Source organism: Podarcis filfolensis (assembly GCF_964270895.1).
Source record: "Podarcis filfolensis genome assembly, chromosome: 8".
Classification (NCBI taxonomy): Eukaryota; Metazoa; Chordata; class Lepidosauria; order Squamata; family Lacertidae; genus Podarcis; species Podarcis filfolensis.
The window spans coordinates 72941158-72960732 of NC_139611.1; the positions used below are offsets into that span (position 1 = coordinate 72941158).

A 19575-nucleotide genomic window follows, 5' to 3' on the forward strand; every position below is an offset into this window, starting at 1 on the left:
GGCTTACTCGGAGCAAGGATGTGCGCGGGTAGGATTGCCTCCCCAGCCCCATTTTCCAGATATGGCTCGGGAAGGTTCCAGGATCTGCTTACCTGGGAAGATGGCCTCGCACGCTGAACGTGCCGGGAGTTACTTCCGAGTAAGCACGAAGAGGATCGGGAGGCGCGCTCACTCACGGGCGCTCTCCTGGCAAGCCCCATTCAGCATCTCCCGCGCCACGGCTCTCCTCGAAGTCCCGCCCACCCTCTTGGCAGCTCCGCCCCCTGGCTCTTCGCGAGTCAGACGTCTTCCAAGCGGTCCGCTGGGACACTTTTCGGTTGGATGCAAAGGGTCCAGGTGGAGCGGCGGGCGAGATCCAGGACTCGAGCGAAGAGAAGCCAGCAAGGGGTCTGCTACCTCCAAATTTACAGAGCAGAGAATCTTGCAAAAGAAATATCGAGGACAAGACTGGGCGGTGGTGATGCAATAGAGGTTTTCCTTCCTCCTTTCCTTAAGGGACCCAGGTGTCCGGTTTCCCCAACCCAGGGAGGTAAGTGCTAAGGTGGATGTCAAATATATGTTCGGGAGGTGCTGAGTGATTGATTTCTAATATCTAAGATTCTCCTGCATTTCTGATCCCCATTCTCTTAACAAACCAAGAAATGAGTAACCAGTTGTTGATTCAGGTCCTCCAAAACTTGTGCTCCAAAACTTGTCCTCCAAATACATATGCATTTCCCACCCCACACCCCACAAAAAGAGAGAAATCTTTGTAATCTGCTGCAGAGCCAGCTGGGAAGAGAGCAAAAGAAAAAGGGTCCTGATTATGCCTGTGAAAGGCAAGAGATACACATGGCATTTATTCATCATTTTGTATCTGTCTCTTTCAGTCCAAGAAGCTCAGAGATGGCGTATCAGGAGTGGGGATTATCTGCACAACAACCTTGTGAGGTTTAGTCATATACAGATAGATGAGAATTATTGGAGGCAGTGTGGTGTAGCAGTTAGAGCATCGGACTAGGACCTGGGAGATCAAGGTTCAAATCCCCACTTAGCCACAAAGCCCACCTGGGACCAGTCACTGCCTCTCAGCCTAACCTACCTCAGAGGGTTGTTGTTCAGATTAAAGGGCAGATGGCAGGGGGAAGAACCATGTAGCCACCTTGAGCTCCTGGGAGAAAAAGGTAGAAGAAGCTTACTCAAGGCAGTAAGCTTTGCTGCTGAGTGAGGATTTGAACCCAGGGCTTCCTGCTGTGCAAGAAGCCACACATCTAAAGTTCTGTTGAGTTTGCACGATTTGTTGGGTGGTGGTTTGGGATATTGGCCAGAAACTCTAGAGCTGTTGCCTATTCTACACTTCCAGAAGTGATATCAGGAGGGGGTTGGGGTGGGAAGGAAGCAACTACTGGAGTTCCATCTCCAAGGATGACATACCTTCTGTGAAACTGACTTCCAAAAATGGGGTTTCCAGTTCCCACAGTGCATAAGCTCTCTGCAAGCACATAGGAGCATGTGTAGAGCCCCTTCCGACGTGCTGCAAACACCCAAGAACTTGGAGAAGGCTGGCTTCAGCCTGTGGTGCCAAGAGGCATACCAAGTCCATGTGTCTAAGTGAATCCCAGCATATAGGAATTTATATCCTTGGATCTTGTTCTCAACCATTCCTGTAAGTGGTAAGCTCACAGCAGAGAGCAATTCCCTTTCTGGACATGCTTGCTTTCACTGCTGAGCACCCCATTAGTCACTAGCAGCTAGATGACTTGTGCCTATACCAACAAAGTCTTAGATTCATTTGATTGGATTCTGTTTTCATTCAGGCTCTGCATAAGTACTTTGGCACTCCTCCAACCATCTAACTCTTACACTGTTGGTGTTTGAGGGGCAATATTTTTTCTTATTGTGCGTGTAGCCAGGATATTTATACCCTATAAGTTATTGCTTTATGCATGCTCTGGCCCATAAAAACGTTTTGTTGTTTAGTCGTTTAGTCGTGTCCGACTCTTCGTGACCCCATGGACCAGAGCACGCCAGGCACTCCTGTCTTCCACTGCCTCCCGCAGTTTGGTCAGACTCATGTTTGTAGCTTCGAAAACACTGTCCAACCATCTCATCCTCTGTCGTCCCCTTCTCCTTGTGCTCTCAATCTTTCCCAACATCAGGGTCTTTTCCAAGGAGTCTTCTCTTCTCATGAGGTGGCCAAAGTATTGGAGCCTCAGCTTCATGATCTGTCCTTCCAGTGAGCACTCAGGGCTGATTTCCTTCAGAATGGATAGGTTTGATCTTCTTGCAGTCCATGGGACTCTCAGGAGTCTCCTCCAGCACCATAATTCAAAAGAATCAATTCTTTGGTGATCAGCCTTCTTTATGGTCCAGCTCTCACTTCCATACATCACTACTGGGAAAACCATGGCTTTAACTAAAGCCATAAAAACATATGCCGCGATAAGCTTGTTCACCTTCAAGATGCAGTAAGACTCTATGTTTCCTGTAACCCACAAACATGGTTTCCCCTCCAGAAGGACATCCCGCTGAAACTCTCAACCTCCAACAGAGGCTCCAAGTTTGACGGGATCCTTGGCAAAGTGTCTGGATGGGCTCATGCAGGAGTCATTGAGCACCCTGGTGGACTCACCTGGCTGCGGTAGAAATGGCAGTGACATCAGAACTGCCATCAGAGCCAAGCGGCAGGCGGCCATTTAAATTTCCCACAATGCCCTGCAGCAATGCTTCATTGGAGGAAATCAAAATGGTGACTTGGTGGCTTGCATCCTTGTTGATCATAGGGCATAGGGCACTGGTGCTAGCATGGTGTCAGCAAGGAAGTGTGCTTGTTCCCGCTGGATGAATTATCCCCAGATTTCCCACCTTCCTTTAAAAAAGAAAGAAAAAGAGTAAGTTTCAAGCATTTGTAGAACCTGAGACACCATATACAGGAACTATCTTCTCATTTTTGCTAGGAGAGATGACCCTGATCTCCTCTTTCAGTATTTAACTTCTGCCTCCACCCCTAAAATACATGCAGACTCCTGTGGCATCTGCCCCAAGATAACACCTGTTGGAGCCCGGCCTCTATGGAACTGACAACTGACAACTACCGTAGTTAACATAAGAATATAAGAAGGCCATTCTGGTTTAGACCAAAGACACATCTGTTCCAGCACCTTGATCTCACACTGACCAACCAGATGCCTATGGGAAGCCTGCAAGATGGAACTGAGTTCAAGAACAACTCTACCCACTTTTTATTCCCAGCAAATGGTATTCAGAGGAATGAGTAACCATGGGGTTGCATGATCAGATGTGATGAGCTGAAGCTCTTAATGCAGCAGGTGAAACAGCCCTCAGGTGTCTGCAGAGCACATGGTTCATGTATCTCGCCACCCAAGGGAGCTGCAAATGAACTTCCTGTCTTCTTTCCCCATTTTGTGGGCAAGTGCAATCCCAGTTTCCACCATTCCCCTTACATGGCAACCAGGTTGTATTCCCCCCCAGAGGTGGCTGAATTCCAGGCACTCTTAATGTCTCCATTTATAATCCAGAGAAGTCCAAATACACTTGAGCTGATTTAGGGAAGGCTAGGGTTTAATTCATGCCAGGGTTCTTCCCAGGCATCTGTTTTTCAGTGTTATGCCTCTCTGAAGCCTGAAACAGATGAAGTAAAAACAGATGAAATTGACAAACCACTAAGGAGTATCCCAACACTGTGAAAGGAAGATTAGAGACAGGTATTGACATCTGATGACTCCTTTCTTCTTGAAATTAAAGGCCATCTACAAGGATGGTGGTTGCCTATCCCTGTGCAACACGAACCACCAAGCTGGCCTCAGCTCATCAGCCACAAACCATAGTCTGCTAGAAAGTCATTCAAATTGATGTTTTCCTTGTTTTCCTGGGAGAGCTGAAAGATGGGGTTGTTGAGTACAAGGCAGACCACAACACATTGGGGAAGTGGACTGTGTTCAGCTTGGTGGGTCACCGGTTGTGGAGGCCCGATTTTGGTACTAATTGCACCAGCTCTGCCATATTCCTCAATCCTAGGGTTGCCATATTGCAAAAAAGTAAAAACCAGGACACCCCACAAAGTTGTTGAGCTTTTGGGCCATGCTCACAGGTGACTCACATAACCTGTGCGAGATTGCAGCCTCCTAAAAAGCACTTTTTCAGGCCCATGTGCTTGCATGAGAGCATGATGCCCCAAAACACATGTTTTGGAGGGCCACACAAGTTCACAGCCCTGGAGAGGGGGGGGGAAAGCTTGTTGAGTGAGATTGTGGCACAAAATCATGAAAGATTGTGATGCCATAAATTGCTGCTGTGCTCTCCTGTCAAAAAAATGTGATGTAACTAATAATAATATCCAGTGACTGATTGGTTTAACATGTGCACTTAGCTTTCTCAACAACAGTGTCAAGCTCAATGCAGCTCTCACAATGATAACAATAGCATTAAAATAATAATAAATAAATGACTACCCTGTGCCAGTTGACTTACTCATACACACACACACACAGAGAGAGAGAGAGAGAGAGAGAGAGACACCCTCCAGGAGGGACCAAAGCAGCTTCGAAGCAGTTACATCCCAGCCACGTGCTCAGAAGGATAGTGTGGCTGATAATGGTACTGAAGCGTCACTGAGAGGTCCACCAGAATCAACAGGAATACACTCCCGTTGTCTGTTGTTGTTTAGTCATTTAGTCATGTCCGACTCTTCATGACCCCATGGACCAGAGCACGCCAGGCACTCCTGTCTTCCACTGCCTCCCGCAGTTTGGTCAAACTCATGCTGGTAGTTCCAAGAACACTGTCCAACCATCTCGTCCTCTGTCGTCCCCTTCTCCTTGTGCCCTCCATCTTTCCCAACATCAGGGTCTTTTCCAGGGAGTCTTCTCTTCTCATGAGGTGGCCCAGCTTCACGATCTGTCCTTCCAGTGAGCACTCAGGGCTGATTTCCTTCAGAATGGATAGGTTTGATCTTCTTGCAGTCCATGGGACTCTCAAGAGTCTCCTCCAGCACCATAATTCAAAAGCATCAATTCTTCCGACAATCAGCCTTCTTTATGGTCCAGCTCTCACTTCCATACATCACTACTGGGAAAACCATAGCTTTAACTATACGGACCTTTGTTGGCAAGGTGACGTCTCTGCTTTTCCCAGCAAAAGTCACACACCAAAGTAATCTCACCACTGCAAGTACACAGGAGCCAGGTTTCCATGCAGGGCAAACCAAGCCTGAGCTCAATTTAAGGTGGTGCCAGGCACCTAGATTCCATTCCATCTGCCACTGAGTAATGCAGACCTCTTCGGCAACCAGGGTTGACAGACAGATCCTCTGTGCATTGGCCTAATTCCCTTCAAAAGACGTCAGAGCTAGTGACACAATGCCACACCATGATGTGCATAGGATCAGACTGCTAATTCTTTTTTATCTTAGCTGGGGTTATATATAAGGATTTGGCACTTGTTTTCTTGAAAAGAGAAGTGGTGTGACTCAGGCTTGTGGGAAAGCCGTAGCCTTTGAACTAGAAGGTGTTCTCCTCTGTCCTAAGTCTGCAGGGTCTTGCATCGTGAGTGATGCGGGGCAGTGACTCTGCGCATGCTCCTGGGGTGATCTTGAATGGTACGAGTTGTTTGAGAGTGGACCAGGTTGCCTTGCAAGGTGGTGGGTCTTCTTTTTGTTAGAAGTTTTCAAGCAGAGGCTGGATAGCTGCCTATCAAAGACAGAAGCAGCTGGGGTGGTACAGAAGAGTTTTCCAGTCACCCTCTGGGCATGGGTGCCGCGGCAGCTTACCTGGATGGGACCAGGGCAGCAGCAAGGTTAGGTTGCATGGATACATGGGTGGATTGTCTGCAGGTGCTTCTGTGCAGTCAAACCTTCCTCGCTGCTCTACCCAATCTATCCAGGTAAATTGCACTGATACTGGTGATGAAGGGCAGCTGTGCCCCACCTCACCCACTGCCACTGATCAGAGAATCTCCTCTTACATTGGCAGGGAGGGATGGACTAGATGAGTGTGCACTGTGCATTGTATCCACCTGAGTTCTACTCAGAATACACCCATTCATGGGCCTAAGTTAGCCACGCTGAGCAATTTCAGTGGGTCTGCTCTGAGCATGGCAAGTGATGGGTTTAGCCCATGGGGTCTACATTTTTTCCCCATAAATAAGATGGCGGGCTGGAGAAGCTTCATTTACTACTCAAGGGAGAAAGCCCTCAAAGCTGGCTTGCTTGTTTCCTGCTTATCCCCTGCCCAAGTGCCTTAGCTTTTTGAAAACCTTGCGTTGAGCATCCAGGGGAAGGGTCAGCTTGGTCTGCATTGAGTGGCAGTGGCTCTCAGGCAAAAATGGGCCTTTTCCTGTTCACCTGCCGTGTGATCCTTTGGGGTGACTGGGAGGTTCTGCAGGTGATATGCTCTCTCAGCCTTTGCAGCCAGCCTCTAGATGAAGGCATGGCCAAACTTGGCCCTCCAGATGTTTTGGGACTACAACTCCCATCACCCCTAGCTAACAGGACCAGTGGTCAGGGATGATGGGAATTGTAGTTCCAGAACATCAGGAGGGCCAAGTTTGGCCATGCCTGCTCTAGACTAAGCAGCAAGCCCTGATCTCCGGATTGCAAGGGCTCAGCTGCCTGCTGCCAGGTGTGTGTGATCATATCAGTACAGAGGAGAAAGGTGGTGTGTAATGTTTGAAGCTGAACAACTGCACCGTGCAATAGACTTCCTAGCTCGGAGGGCTGTCTGCCATCTCCCAGTAACAGAGGTTAAAGACCATCTTGTTAAGATTGCTGACAAGCTCATTGTTTTTGCTGGCGTATAGCAGAAGAGCCTCTGCAATTTGCAAATCCCATCATGCCTTAGGAAGCATAACTGGGCAACTTGCCATCTGCCCCCCCCCTACAACTTTATCCCATCCAGAGCTGTATGCCTTCTGTGCTCTGTAGAATTTTCACAGGTAAAAAACAGTTTTTCCAGGTAGGCTATCCCAGACAGGGAACAGTCTGTTGGGCCACATTCACACAATATATTTAAAGCACAATGATACCCCTTTGAACAGTCATGGCTTCCCCCAAAGGATTCTGGGAGCAGTAGATTGCTGAGAGATGTTAGCAGGCCCATATCCTTCCCTAAACTACAATTCCCAGAGTAGTTTATCTAACAGTTCGCTCTTCCCAGGAAACTCTGGGAATTGTAGCTCTGGGAGCGGACTTGGGGTTTCGCCTAACAACAGCTCTCAGCACTCACCTCAAACTTCAGCTCCCAGAATCCTTTGAGGGAAGCCATGACTGTAGCACAATGCTCTAAAATTTAAATATATTGTGTGAAAGTGGCCTTGGATTAGAATGTGGGGTATTTGGGTTCAGGCAGCCATGAATGAAACAGAGGCTGTTTCTTAGCAGTTAGAGTGCCTACTTTGCAGGCACAAAGTCCCAGGTTCAGTTCCCAGCACCTCCATGCCGAGTTGGGAAAGGCAAATGTCTGAAGCACTGGCGAACGCCCCCTACCTGCAAAAAAAGACCCACTCTAATATGGATTGAGCATGCTCCGTAGCCATGGAGTGTTGAACATCAGTTGAGAGCTATGAGGAAACTGACAGGTGAGGGGAAGGGGATGCTGGGAGGTGCAGCAACTCACCAACGAGGAACGGTTGCAGCTCTTTAGGATGTTTTAGTTTAGAGAAGAGGCAAGGAAGTGGCAACGTGATACAAGTGTATAAAATGATGCATGGAAAGGGGGCTAGAGAGAAGTTTTCTCTCTCTTTCTCCTAACAGCAGAAATGGTGGGCATCCTATGAAGCTGATTGCTGGACAGGACAGGCAAAAGAAAACACTCCTTCCCACAGCACATGGTTAAACTATGGAATGGCCACCAACTTGGATGGCTTTAAAAGAGGATAAGTAAATTCATGGAGGATAAAGCTATCACTGGCTACTGAACACAATGGTCATGATGATGATGATGATGATGATGATGATGATGATATATTATTTATATCCCACCCATCTGGCTGGGTTTCCCCAGCCACTCTGGGCTGCTTCCAACTGAATATTAAAAATAACAGCATCAGACATTAAAAACTTCCCTAAACAGGGCCGCCTTCAGTTGTCTTTTAAAAGTAAAATAGTTGTTTATTGCCTTGACATCTGGTGGGAGGGCGTTCCACAGGGCAGGCGCCACTACCGAGAAGGCCCTCTGCCTGGTTCCCTGTAACCTCACTTCTTGCAGTGAGGGAACCGCCAGAAGGCCCTCGGTGCTGGACCTCAGTGTCTGGGCTGAACTATGGGGGTGGAGACACTCCTTCAGGTATACAGGACCGAGGCCATTTACGGCTTTAAAGGTCAGCACCAACACTTTGAATTGTGATCGGAAACATACTGGGAGCCAATGAAGATCCTCCACTGTCACAGAAAGCATGTGTCTGAATACCAGGTGCTGGGAATCGCAAGGAGGGAGGGCGCTGTTGTGCTTAGGTCCTGCTTGTGAGCTGGTTGTCCACTGTAAGAACAAGATGCTGGGCTGGATAGACCATCTGCCTCACCCAGATGGCTCTTCTTATACCAGATTTAAGCTTTTTATGGCTGTCAGGAACCCTAAAGAGCAGTACACTGCAACATTTTGCTGCAGATCCCACTTATGAAGCTCTTAAGACAACAAGCATGCCCTGGCAACCACTGGCACTTCTCAGCCAATCACATTTCAGAGAAGGAGGATATGAGAGAATGCCTATTCAAACCCTGAGGGGCAATAATGTTCCAAGGCACATTCACCTCTGCGGAGCCAGCCAGCCAGGGCTTCCTATGATATCATCAAAAACAAGGCACAACACTTTTGATCTGACAGCCCGGTTCTATTGCATGAATGACCCTGGAAGAGGTGCTGTCAACAAAGCGCAAATCTTCCTGTCGCCTTCGTCATGTTCTCAGAGCAAAAGTAGCCAGCGCTTCTAGGTCAAAAGCAAGGAGGTTAGAAGATCTGGGGTGGGTGGAACAAAATGGCTTGGCATCTCATGCTGTCATATGAGGCTTCTGTAGTTTAGGCATCTTGCTAAAGAACTATTGTTTACAGATTAGGATTCTGGACGCTTAGTGGGGGAAAGGGCTCCCCATCAAGGCCCAATCAGTGGCTAGGGAATTGAAATGTTCCTTCTGCCCTAGATTCTGTGTAGGTCTTGGTTGGGACAGGAAATTAATCACAGATCAGACTGGCTCCCCCAATACGTCTCCCCCTGCTCCCAGTATCCTGAGTGTCATATGTTTCCCATGGGTTGCCTCACCCCGGTGGGATATTAATCGGCAAGAGAACTTCTCAGGAAACATATTGCAGATGTCGAATGCCAATATGATCTAGGCTTAAAATCAAATCACACATTCATTGACAAAGCACTCCAGCCGTATAAACCAGCAAGCATTCCCTGCCCCCCTTTAATGTGCTCTCTGTTGAAAAACAAAGCCTTTTTTCTGAACAGGCCCAAGTTAGTCACATTCATTAGTTTCAATGGGTCTCCTCTGTGTAGGACTAGCATTGGCTACAACCAGAGTGAGAATGTGGAGGAGACACTTCCGCTTGCTCTGGAGGGATAGGGCAAATGAGATAGGGCAGCGGTGGCAGAAGCAGAAAAGTGTAGGCTCACCCAAGACAGCAGACTCTCTGGAGGCATCTTGCCAAAGGCGCCCACAGAAACTGGATTGAACATTGCCAACTATTCTTGTGCAGTTGGCAGGTGTTGAGCATTCCATTTTTGATATGAAACTTTTTTGGGGTTGTGTGTGTGGGTCACAGGGTCTCCACACTTTTATTACGAAGCTCTGTCCATCAGTAGCCCTGTGCCTCCCTTTCTCCCTTAGGCCCAGGAGAAGCTTTTCAAGGGTCGATTGTCAAAATGATGGTGCCAGCCCACCCATGAGGCAAGGTGAGGTGACTGCTTCAGCCAGCAGGATCCATAGGGGCAGCAGATCCAGCCTTCAAGGAATGTATTGTCTGCTGCTGGTGGTGTGGTGGCAGCAATGGCTGTGGCATGCTCCTTGGAGGCCGAATCAGCTGCCCTCTCAGCAGCAGCCCCCATGTCACCTCTCCAGCAGCCTCTTGGTGAATGGGAGGAACTGCTGATCTCCTCCCACCCCTGGGGAGAAAATGGCAAGGGATGGTCTCTTGGGCTCTGTCCTACCCAGTTTTGATTCAGTGTGGGCTCCTTTCTCTCCCATAACAGCCTTTGATTCCCACTTTGATTCAGGTAAGGTTGATTCGATTCCTTGCCCCTTTTTCCAGATGTAGATATCTATTCCATACTTGACCCTGATGGAGATATTTATTCCCCCCTTGTTCTTCACTCACCCCCTTTTCCCTGGCATTTTGTGGTTCGCCTCAGGTGCCAAAATGTCTTGGGTCGGCCCTGTGCATTGTCCTGCCCAGTTGGCTTCCATTCAGACATCGCTTAATAGTGTCGGGCCACCATCAGGCCCCGCAGTAAATTGGCCTTTAATTGCCTGCCTTTTATTGGTCCCCAGACATCGGTGAGAATCATTACAGCTAATGGCGAGGGGGCCATCTGATTTCCTGGCTCACATATTCTTACGAAGTTGTGCCTTAATTTCCGGGAATCAGGAAGGAGCCCAATTATGACAAACTTGCTGAAAGCAAGGAGCAGTGGGGTGGGGTGGAGGGAAGCAAAGTAGGATGAGAATTCAAATGGGTACCCTCTCATTGCATAATCTACCCCCCTCTCCCCAGGAAAACATCCCATCTCCAGTCTTGGGTGCTTTTGCCTAGTTATAATGTGTCTTTGAACTCTGGACACATAACTCCGTGCTTATCTCAGTGGAGGATAGGGAGGAGTTGGTGTGCATACAGAGTGAGCTTACTGCACAAAGCTATGATTCACATTCCTTCCTCCACCCATCTTTGCGTTTGTTCCTGCCCACCATCAGTATGCGGCCCCTGCAAGGTCACCCAGAATGGAATGCGGCCCTCTGGCAGAAAAAGTTTCCCCTCCTCTGTTGCACAATTCCTGCTTTTTATAATTAAAACCAGCCCTGACTGTGAGATCAAATTCCAGGATTAATTCCTGGTGAGCTGCACAAGAAGAGTTTGGATTTGATATTCCGCTTTATCACTACCCGAAGGAGTCTCGAAGTGGCTAACATTTTCCTTTCCCTTCCTCCCCCACAACAAACACTCTGTGAGGTGAGTGAGGCTGAGAGACTTCAGAGAAGTGTAACTAGCCCAAGGTCACCCAGCAGCTGCATGTGGAGGAGCGGGGAATCGAACCCGGTTCACCAGATTGCGAGACTACCGCTCTTAACCAGTACACCACACTGGCTCCCTCATATTTAGCAAATCCCTCCTTCTATTCAAGACAGTGTAGAGTGGTCTTCCCAAGCAAGTTTCTCTTCTAGGTATTGACCTTTGCGAGTTGATGTTGTGTCCTCTCTGGGATCCAGTCGACAGAGTGAGGTCCTTAGGCTTGGAAGTGAATTTCCAACTTTCCCCGCAGTTCCTTCATCAAAGCCAGCATATGTCGTAGGAGTGATTCAACTCAACCATGCAACTGAGTGTCCGGAAAGGTCTTATTATTATTATTATTCACCTTAACAGGGACAGGAGCAATAGAGTTAGATCTGCAGCCACTTCCTCCCCAGTGATATGAGAACACAGAACAACCGCCGCAGCCAGCAACCATTTGCCATCTGATCTGGCATAATCTCATCTCCGTCACCTCTTGAGCTCATCTCCTTCCATCAACAGCTTTGCTGTCTCAGATGGATCATTTCAAGGAACAGGGCTGGCTGTTCATGACCTTTTGCACAGGGTGGTTTGGTGATGTATCCAGGAAAGTGGCAATTAGGCTGGGGGACAAAGCCTGTAAGTGATGCCATGCGCCAGCTGGCCCCTGCCGCCCCCACGGCTGCTCCCAGGGCACTGAAGAACATAGGTCACAGAACATAGGAGGCTGCCTTCTACTGAGTCACACCACTGACTCATCTAGCTTAGTACTATCTTCTCTGACCAGCAGCTGCTCTCCAGGGTTTCAGATAGAGGACAACCCGACTTGGAGATTCAACCTGGGATCTTCTGCATGTAAAGCAGATGCTCTGCCACTGAGTGACAGCTGTTCCCCAAACCCTTGGAAGATCTTGGGCCAAAGGAATTCCTCATACCGGGTGGCAATACTGGAGATGAACAAATCTCCCAATTTTGGATTCTCTTAGTTTCTCATTTTTTCCAACCTTAAATTTGGTTCTCAAAATACCGTATTTTTTGCTCTATAAGACTCACTTTTTCCCTCCTAAAAAGTAAGGGGAAATGTGTGTGCATCTTATGGAGCGAATGCAGGCTGTGCAGCTATCCTAGAAGCCGGAACAGCAAGAGGGATCGCTGCTTTCGCTGTGCAGCAATCCCTCTTGTTGTTCTGGCTTCTGAGATTCAGAATATTTTTTTTCTTGTTTTCCTCCTCCAAAAACTAGGTGCATCTTATGCTCTGGTGCGTCTTACAGAGCAAAAAATATGGTAGATTTGCAGTTTCCCTTAAATTCCACATGGAAATTCATCAGTAATTTAGTGCGATTTTCTCCCGATCTACATATTTTTGGCATGCACATTTCATAGAATTGTAGAGTTGGAAGGGACTATAAGGATCATCTCGTCCAACCACATGCGATACAGGAATCTTCCTTTTCTTTTTTCTGCCCCATGTGGGGCTTGAACCCACGACCCTGAGATAAAGAGCCCCATGCTTTACCAGCTGAGCTATCCATCGCTGATTCATGGGAACAGGCACAGGCCACCAAGGTAGACTTTTACCCTGCCCTCCTGCCCATCAGATGATGTCACAAGAGACATCAGCTAACAGATGGGTGTAGTTTGGGGGAAATGGCCCTGTGGGGTAGAGGTTTCCCACCCCTGCACCATACCATCCAACTTCTTCAGAAATACTGGGACATGTGTCTTCTGGGACGTGCTCTTGGGCAAGTCCCATGACAATGTGTGCCTTTTTTCAATGTGATCTCTGCCCCCTTTTTTCTGGAGCCCTTGGCAGGTATACTGCACTACAACTTGCTGGCAGAAATGTCTTCTGAGAAATTTTGGCTCAGCTTTAATGTGAAATATAGGGGTATCCCCCACTTCCTTTCTAACGTGTGTGAGGGAGGCTCTCCATCTCCACCCAATGCACTTTGGCCCTTCGGTGCTTCCCCATTATTTCTTCCTTCCTTCCTTCCCGGTGCCAACCTTGCTCCACACCCAATGATGCCACAGCCCCGTCCAGTGTGCGTAAGAATCAGACACACACACCCCAGCAGCTCTTACCACCAATCAACATCTACTCCAGGGGGCATTTCATTAGCTTATTCCGATAGCATGTTATTATTGCCATTGGCTGGTGCATCTCTTAGCAGGACAACCATTAACAATGTCTGATAGCTTATGTCAACAGCTGGATTGTTTCAATTTATGGGCAATAAATTGTGTGCCAACTTGTAACTTGGGTTTTATTTGAATGAACTTTACACAGAGTTGCTAAACTTTAGCATTAGGAAATGAGCTTGTGTCATTTTGGCCGAATCTCTATATTAAATAAGAAGAGAACTAAAACACAAAAGCGGGATTAACAGATGCCCGAAAAACAAAAATTTTTTAACAAATGCAATGAAAACAAGAAAAGTCATTGATGATGTCATTGAAGGCATTATAGCAGTCTTTAAATGCCTGGAAGGCTAACAGGCAGGGGTTCTCAGTCTTTCTATCCTCAGGGTCCTCTTGAGATAGCTGAAAGTTACCAAGGCCCACCAGTCACAAAATGGTAGTGCAGGGGCAGAGACAGTCACAAAATGGTGGCAGGTGGAGGAAAAGCTTGGCATCCTTTTCTGCTGACAGCCTGATCCACCTTTGAAAACATTGCTAAATTCTTTGCTGCGGTGATTTCCTTGCACAGAGATCCTGAGTTCCATTTTCCTCAAGAAAAGTGTGTTCTTTTTCTGTGGAGGTATTTTGACTTGGTCTTTTCATGTCAAGCAAATCCAGAGACTCTAAGCGAAGAAGGCTTTTTTGCTTTTACATTTTCCCCTTAAAAGTATTTTTACCCCTGTTGTGTAATTTCTTCTCCCATTCTCCTTGCACATTCAAATTGTTACTTCTCCCCCACTCACCCAACTGCCAAGTTCTTCCGTTCCTCCTCCCTCTTTCTTTCACATTACGGTACTTCTTTCTCCTCTAACAGCTTTCCTAAGAGCATGAGAAGAGCTTGCTGAATTGGGCCAATGCGCATGCAGCTCCTGGGTGACCTTGGGCTAGTCACACTTCTCTGAAGTCTCTCAGCCCCACTCACCTCACAGAGTGTTTGTTATGGGGGAGGAAGGGAAAGGAGAATGTTAGCCGCTTTGAGACTCCTTCGGGTAGTGATAAAGCAGGATATCAAATCCAAACTCTTCTTCTATCTGAATTGGGCCAATGGTGAATCAGAAATCTGCAAGGTTTGGACTATAGCTTCCATCATTAATGAACATTGGCCATGATGGCTGGGCCTGATGGGAGTTGGATGTTCAGCAACCTCTGGAGGGCACCAGGTTAGGGAAGGATGGGTCAGCCCTTGAGCTTTATGGCTGAACAGGGATTCAAGGTGTCTTCTTATAGGTCCATCTTTCTCTGGACCACAGCCCAGGCTCTCTCTGCCTCTCAAGCTTGTCATCACAAGGAATTCACTCACCTGTTCACTTGGGCTTGGGGGGGGGGGAACCTCCTGATATCTCCAGAACCATTTTGTATTAATATTTTCATGTGGTAGGAAGGATGTTTGCGGAACAGTTTATCTCCCTGCTGCTTTATACAGAGGCTGTTGTATTGAAGTTTTATTGTATTTGACCATGTGCCTTACTGTCTGATAACATTGTTATTTTATTGCTTTATGCTTTGAACTGTGATTTTTAATGAAGGGTGGTATAGAAATTAATTGAGCAAATTAGGGCACAGTCACGCAAAGTAGAGCACAGAGACAGTAACCCAGTCATGGAAAATAAATCTTATTGATTTCACCCCTTCTGTCTTCTAAGATTTCAGCAGGCATTTTGCACCTGCTTTTCAGTACATCTTTGTCCACAAGGACTAGAAACCTGCCTTAAAAAGCAAGCCAGTATTCTTTGCAACTGGAATCCTGTGCTTCCTTGCACCCCTTTTGATGTGGTTCACCAGAATGGTGGAATATATGTACAACTGTGTTTATAAAATCCACATTACTTGGCTTGGGAACTGCATTGCAAACTTCGGTGGAGTGTAAATTTTGAAGGAAGACTGTGTTTTGGTTTGCATGCTGCTTGGAAAATGCCAATTACATAGATTTGCCTTTTATGCAAACAGAATCAAATTTGTCCCTCATCCCTAGGTGGAGGTCAACCACCATACCCCAGCACTGTGGTTCTGATCTGAATCTAAAAACTCAATGCTCAGATATTAAGAGACAGCTGCAGAGAGGGAAAGAAAGTGACTGAGTGTGAGAAAGGGCAGATCCACACCATGCCTTTAAAGCACACCCAGCACACATTTAAAGCACACAACTTCCCCCAAAGAATCCTGGGAAATGTCGTTTGTCAAGGGTGCTGAGAACTGCATCTCTGGGAGGAGGAAACTACAGATTCATGCTGTGGATCTGTCCACAGTGAGAGTGAGAGGGAAAAGATAGGCCTACTCCTATGTGTAGGAAGTTTGTTTGAGCTACCCTATACATTGCCCCTAGAAGAAGCAAATCAAGAGGTCTGCCATGCGTCACCGAGTCTCAGACGGGTCGCTTTCGTAGAAGTGGCAGCTCCTTTGTGTCTCTCGAAGCGGCTTTCGCAAGCGTCCGCTCTGTAAACAAGCGAAAGAACAGAGAGAAATAATCCGTGCGAAAATCTGCAAGATTCAGAGCTCCCATTTCCAAAGCAAACAGCAGTTCTGAGATGGAAAACAGTTTCCTCTGGAGTCCAAGCAGGCCCCCTGCCACTGTTTGGGGGCCAGCATTTGTTATGGAAAATGGTTGTGTGTGTGTGTCCTCCCCTGCCACCACAACGACCCCCATCCATCCTTGTGCTTGCTCAAAGAGTTTATTGACCTTGTTTACAGACAGCTCCAAATATTTTCTCTATCTCTCATTTTCGTCTTGAAGTTTCCGTTCTGATCCCATTCGCTAGCCTGGGACAAACAATGCAGTGAGTCTGGCCATCTGCTGCTCGCCAGTCTGTCCAGAGAGTCATGCTGACTAAGCACTTCTGCCAGGCGACCAATGAAGGTGCTGCTGGAACTCACAATGTTAATCTCAGAAATTCATCTCCCTTTCTAGAGTCAAGTGGGTTAGCGCAGCGATGAGAACATTTCCTGCTCAGCCACAAACCTTGCTGTGTGTCTCTGGACCAGTCACTGGCTCTCAGCCTCACCTACCTCACAGGCTTGTTGTTGTGAGAACAAAAGTGTAGGGATCTTGCATTCCACCCTGCGTTGTCCATGCTCACATGGGCATTGTGCCACCGAGCCTGAGGTGAAGAGAGCCAACAGGTGTGAAGGGCAGCTGTGCTCATGTGCCACTTATGGGTTTCCTGGAATCTTTGGCCTGTAGGGCCGGCCCTGTCGTGAGACAACTTCAGCCTCCGCACGCCCCCTGCGGCCAAGTGCCACCTTCATTCTACATGCTGCAGCCACCACCACATGCCCCCCACTGCCACCACTGCATGCCCACCACCGAAAACAATGTATGCCACCTCCACGGAAGCACGGGCACCATCCTGTTGTCATCACCGCGGCGCTGGAGGTCGCTCACTGCGCCATCATGACACCCACAGTGGGCATTGGGTGCCCACAGTGTGGGGCCCAAGTCAGCGTCCCTGTCCATGGGGACTAGTATTTGCCAGGCTGAGGCCTACCCAGATGGGCGGGGTATAAATAATAAAATTGTTATTACTACTCCTCTTCCTCCTGTTCTTCCCTTTACCTCATGGCCCTGATCCTTCTTAGGAACAGACCTTTCACCAGCATAGACCGCCAGGAGGGGCAAAAAGAAGATGGGAAGGGGAAAAAAGCCAATGATTGCCCAGGGCATAGTGCCAAGTGTGCCAGGATGGTTTATGCCAGCAGGCTGGCGCTGGACCAGTGCCCATATCACTCTGTCCAAACACATGGCTGCAGGCTTTGTAAACCAAAAGTGCCTGTTGACCTTTTCTGGGGATGCTGCCAGGCTGGAAGAGATTGTTGTAGATCAAAGCCAACTCTGGAACAAGCTGATTCTTGCAGTTGGCACACACACAGGGAGAGAGAGAGAGAGAGAGAGAGAGAGAGAGAGAGAGAGAGAGAGAGAGAGAGAATAAAGTAAGACCCTATTAATAGAGATGGGGAATTGGGTGTGATGCGAAAGAATTCCTACCAGTCATTTGTAGGAATGCATCGTCTTCTCCTGCGACACTTACCCCAAATTATCGTTTAGGAACACAGGAAGCTGACCAGGCCCGGTTTTCGGTTTGATGTGGCCCTAAGCTACTGAAGGTAATGGGGCCCTTTATATGTCCAGCTGTCCTTTGTCAACAACAAACTGTCGCTATTTTTTGTGTTGAATAGATGCTATATGGTAATATGGACCTAATAGGTATCTTAAGCTATTTGCACATCACAAAATAAGTAATTGTTGAACCGAAATACAATTAAGAAGTATATTAATAGTGAAATACAATTAAGAAGAAGTGTATTAATAGTGAAATAATTATTAAGCTCTAACTTAAAATGATTGGGGGCCCATTATTTACACCATAGGAGCCTACACAACACAAAACACTGTTGCTATACAGTGGTACCTCTGTTTTTTTTTTTATTTAAATATTTATTGGTATTTTCAAGAAACATATAACAAACAAAAACACAAAAATAACCAAATTAAAAACAACACTAAAATCCAAACTTAACAGAAATATAATTAAAAAAAAACACATAAAGTTTCAGATACTTATTTTCCTTAACCTTATTTCTCAGACCTCCTCACACCTCCCCTTCTTGTATTCCAATTTAAATTGTCAATTCAGCAAGTCCTTAACTTATTTCTTCACCCTAACTTAAACGTTTATTCTAACATACTATTATTTTACTTTGCTTCTTTTTTCCATTTCCTCAATTTATTTTTACTAACCTTATTTTCTTTTAATTTAAAAAAGAAAGAGAGGAGAAACCAATTTTACCTTATCAAAATTACACATCAATACTTATACCTCCTTACTTATTCTTAAACCTTTTTCCTAAAGTCGACCAAAATTTCCCTTCCACGGTTTCCCCAATTTCCATACAACTAACAAAAAAAATATAGCAAGAAAAGAAGAATAAAAGACAGATTATACTTATATACCCTTTGGATTTCCAACCTCCACCCACCCTTTTCCCGGTTCCAGTCCCCAACCAATACCCATCAGTCTTTATGTTCTTTAGCCTGGAGATCTCACGTCCGAGGCCCTTATATCTCTCTCAGTTCCTTTCTGCCGGCCTCTTTGATAGTCCTTGATGTTAAACCCCAAGTCTCGGAGAGGCTCCGGCCCAACAAGATCCATGTTACTTCCAGCCCGTCCTCCACACTTAAAAGCGAAGCCTACGGGGTATTCTAGCTCTTGCTTCAAATTTCTTACAAATCCATATGTCCCCGAAGCTCCAGCTTTCACCTTCAACAATTCTGTGATCCTCAGGTCTTCAGATCTCCTCCAAAGGGGATCTCTCCATTTTTCAGACTCCCATTCAGACCGGGCTTTCCACATCCAATTTTTATTGTCCTTTTTTGTCATCATGTCAGGCCTCCTATTACCACTCTCCTTTGACTCGTGCAGAATTCCAGCTCCTCCTTCATTTTCTTCAAAAGCAACATGTTGTTCCATCGTGTCTACACTTTCAGTTTCATTTATTTGTTCAGTAGAATGGGCTCCCTGTTTCAAATCCTTATCAGGCTCAAGACAGTTGTTTACTGTTAAGTGTAGTGCTGAGACCTCTGTAGACAAAGCACTGTACTCTTCTTGTAACTTTCCCAAGAGAACAAATGCTCTGTCCAATTCTGCTTGAATTTTACATGCTCCAGCCATTTTTGTAATGTAATGTCCCTATTACCCCTCTAGGGGGATTTTAGTTCCTTGATATTCCTTTCAGCTCAAAACCAAAAGTCCAGTTATTTTGTATCAGCCCTCCTTATTTTCAACAAGTTATACCGAGTGAGCCAGCAGAAACAGCAAAAACAATTTTCTCTTTTTCCAGCTGACAGCTAGTTGACTGGCAGCTAACTTGACAGCTGTCAAACTCTTCGATACAACAGGCTTTCTCCTAGGACGTTCCCGGGTCTGGGGGGGGGGGTGAAATTTCAATTTCCCAAAAATTCTTTTAATCCTCCGGTAAATTTTCTTATAATGTTAAAACCGTGAAGTCAAGATCTTTTATTAACAAACAAGAAACAGATTTCCTCGACCTTAGCTGCTCGGTCCTTTGCTTTAAGTTGTTTACAAAGGGGGGGGGGGTGGACTTCCTTTTTAGCCCCTTCCCGCTCGTTCCAGATCCAGAATAGAAAAATTTTTTTAGAGTTCCAATCTCCGTATTACTCACGGGTTGATGTTTGTAATCCAATCGATCA

The 19575-nt window shown here is 46.8% G+C and overlaps 1 protein-coding gene across 2 annotated transcripts in view; it reads left to right on the plus strand.

Moving 5' to 3' along the window:
• The first annotated feature begins 237 nt into the window (after window positions 1-237).
• Window positions 238-19575, plus strand: part of LOC310768822 (free fatty acid receptor 3-like) — a 32055-nt gene continuing 12717 nt past the window's right edge. The window contains exon 1 of one of the 2 annotated variants that reach the window (XM_083627647.1): window positions 238-529. In XM_083627647.1, the coding sequence (XP_083483773.1) occupies window positions 322-529 (208 nt within the window). In that variant the 5' untranslated portion in view covers window positions 238-321. Of the gene's footprint in view, window positions 530-17388; window positions 17472-19575 lie in introns of those variants that run through there. The other variant, XM_083627648.1, reaches the window with a different exon arrangement.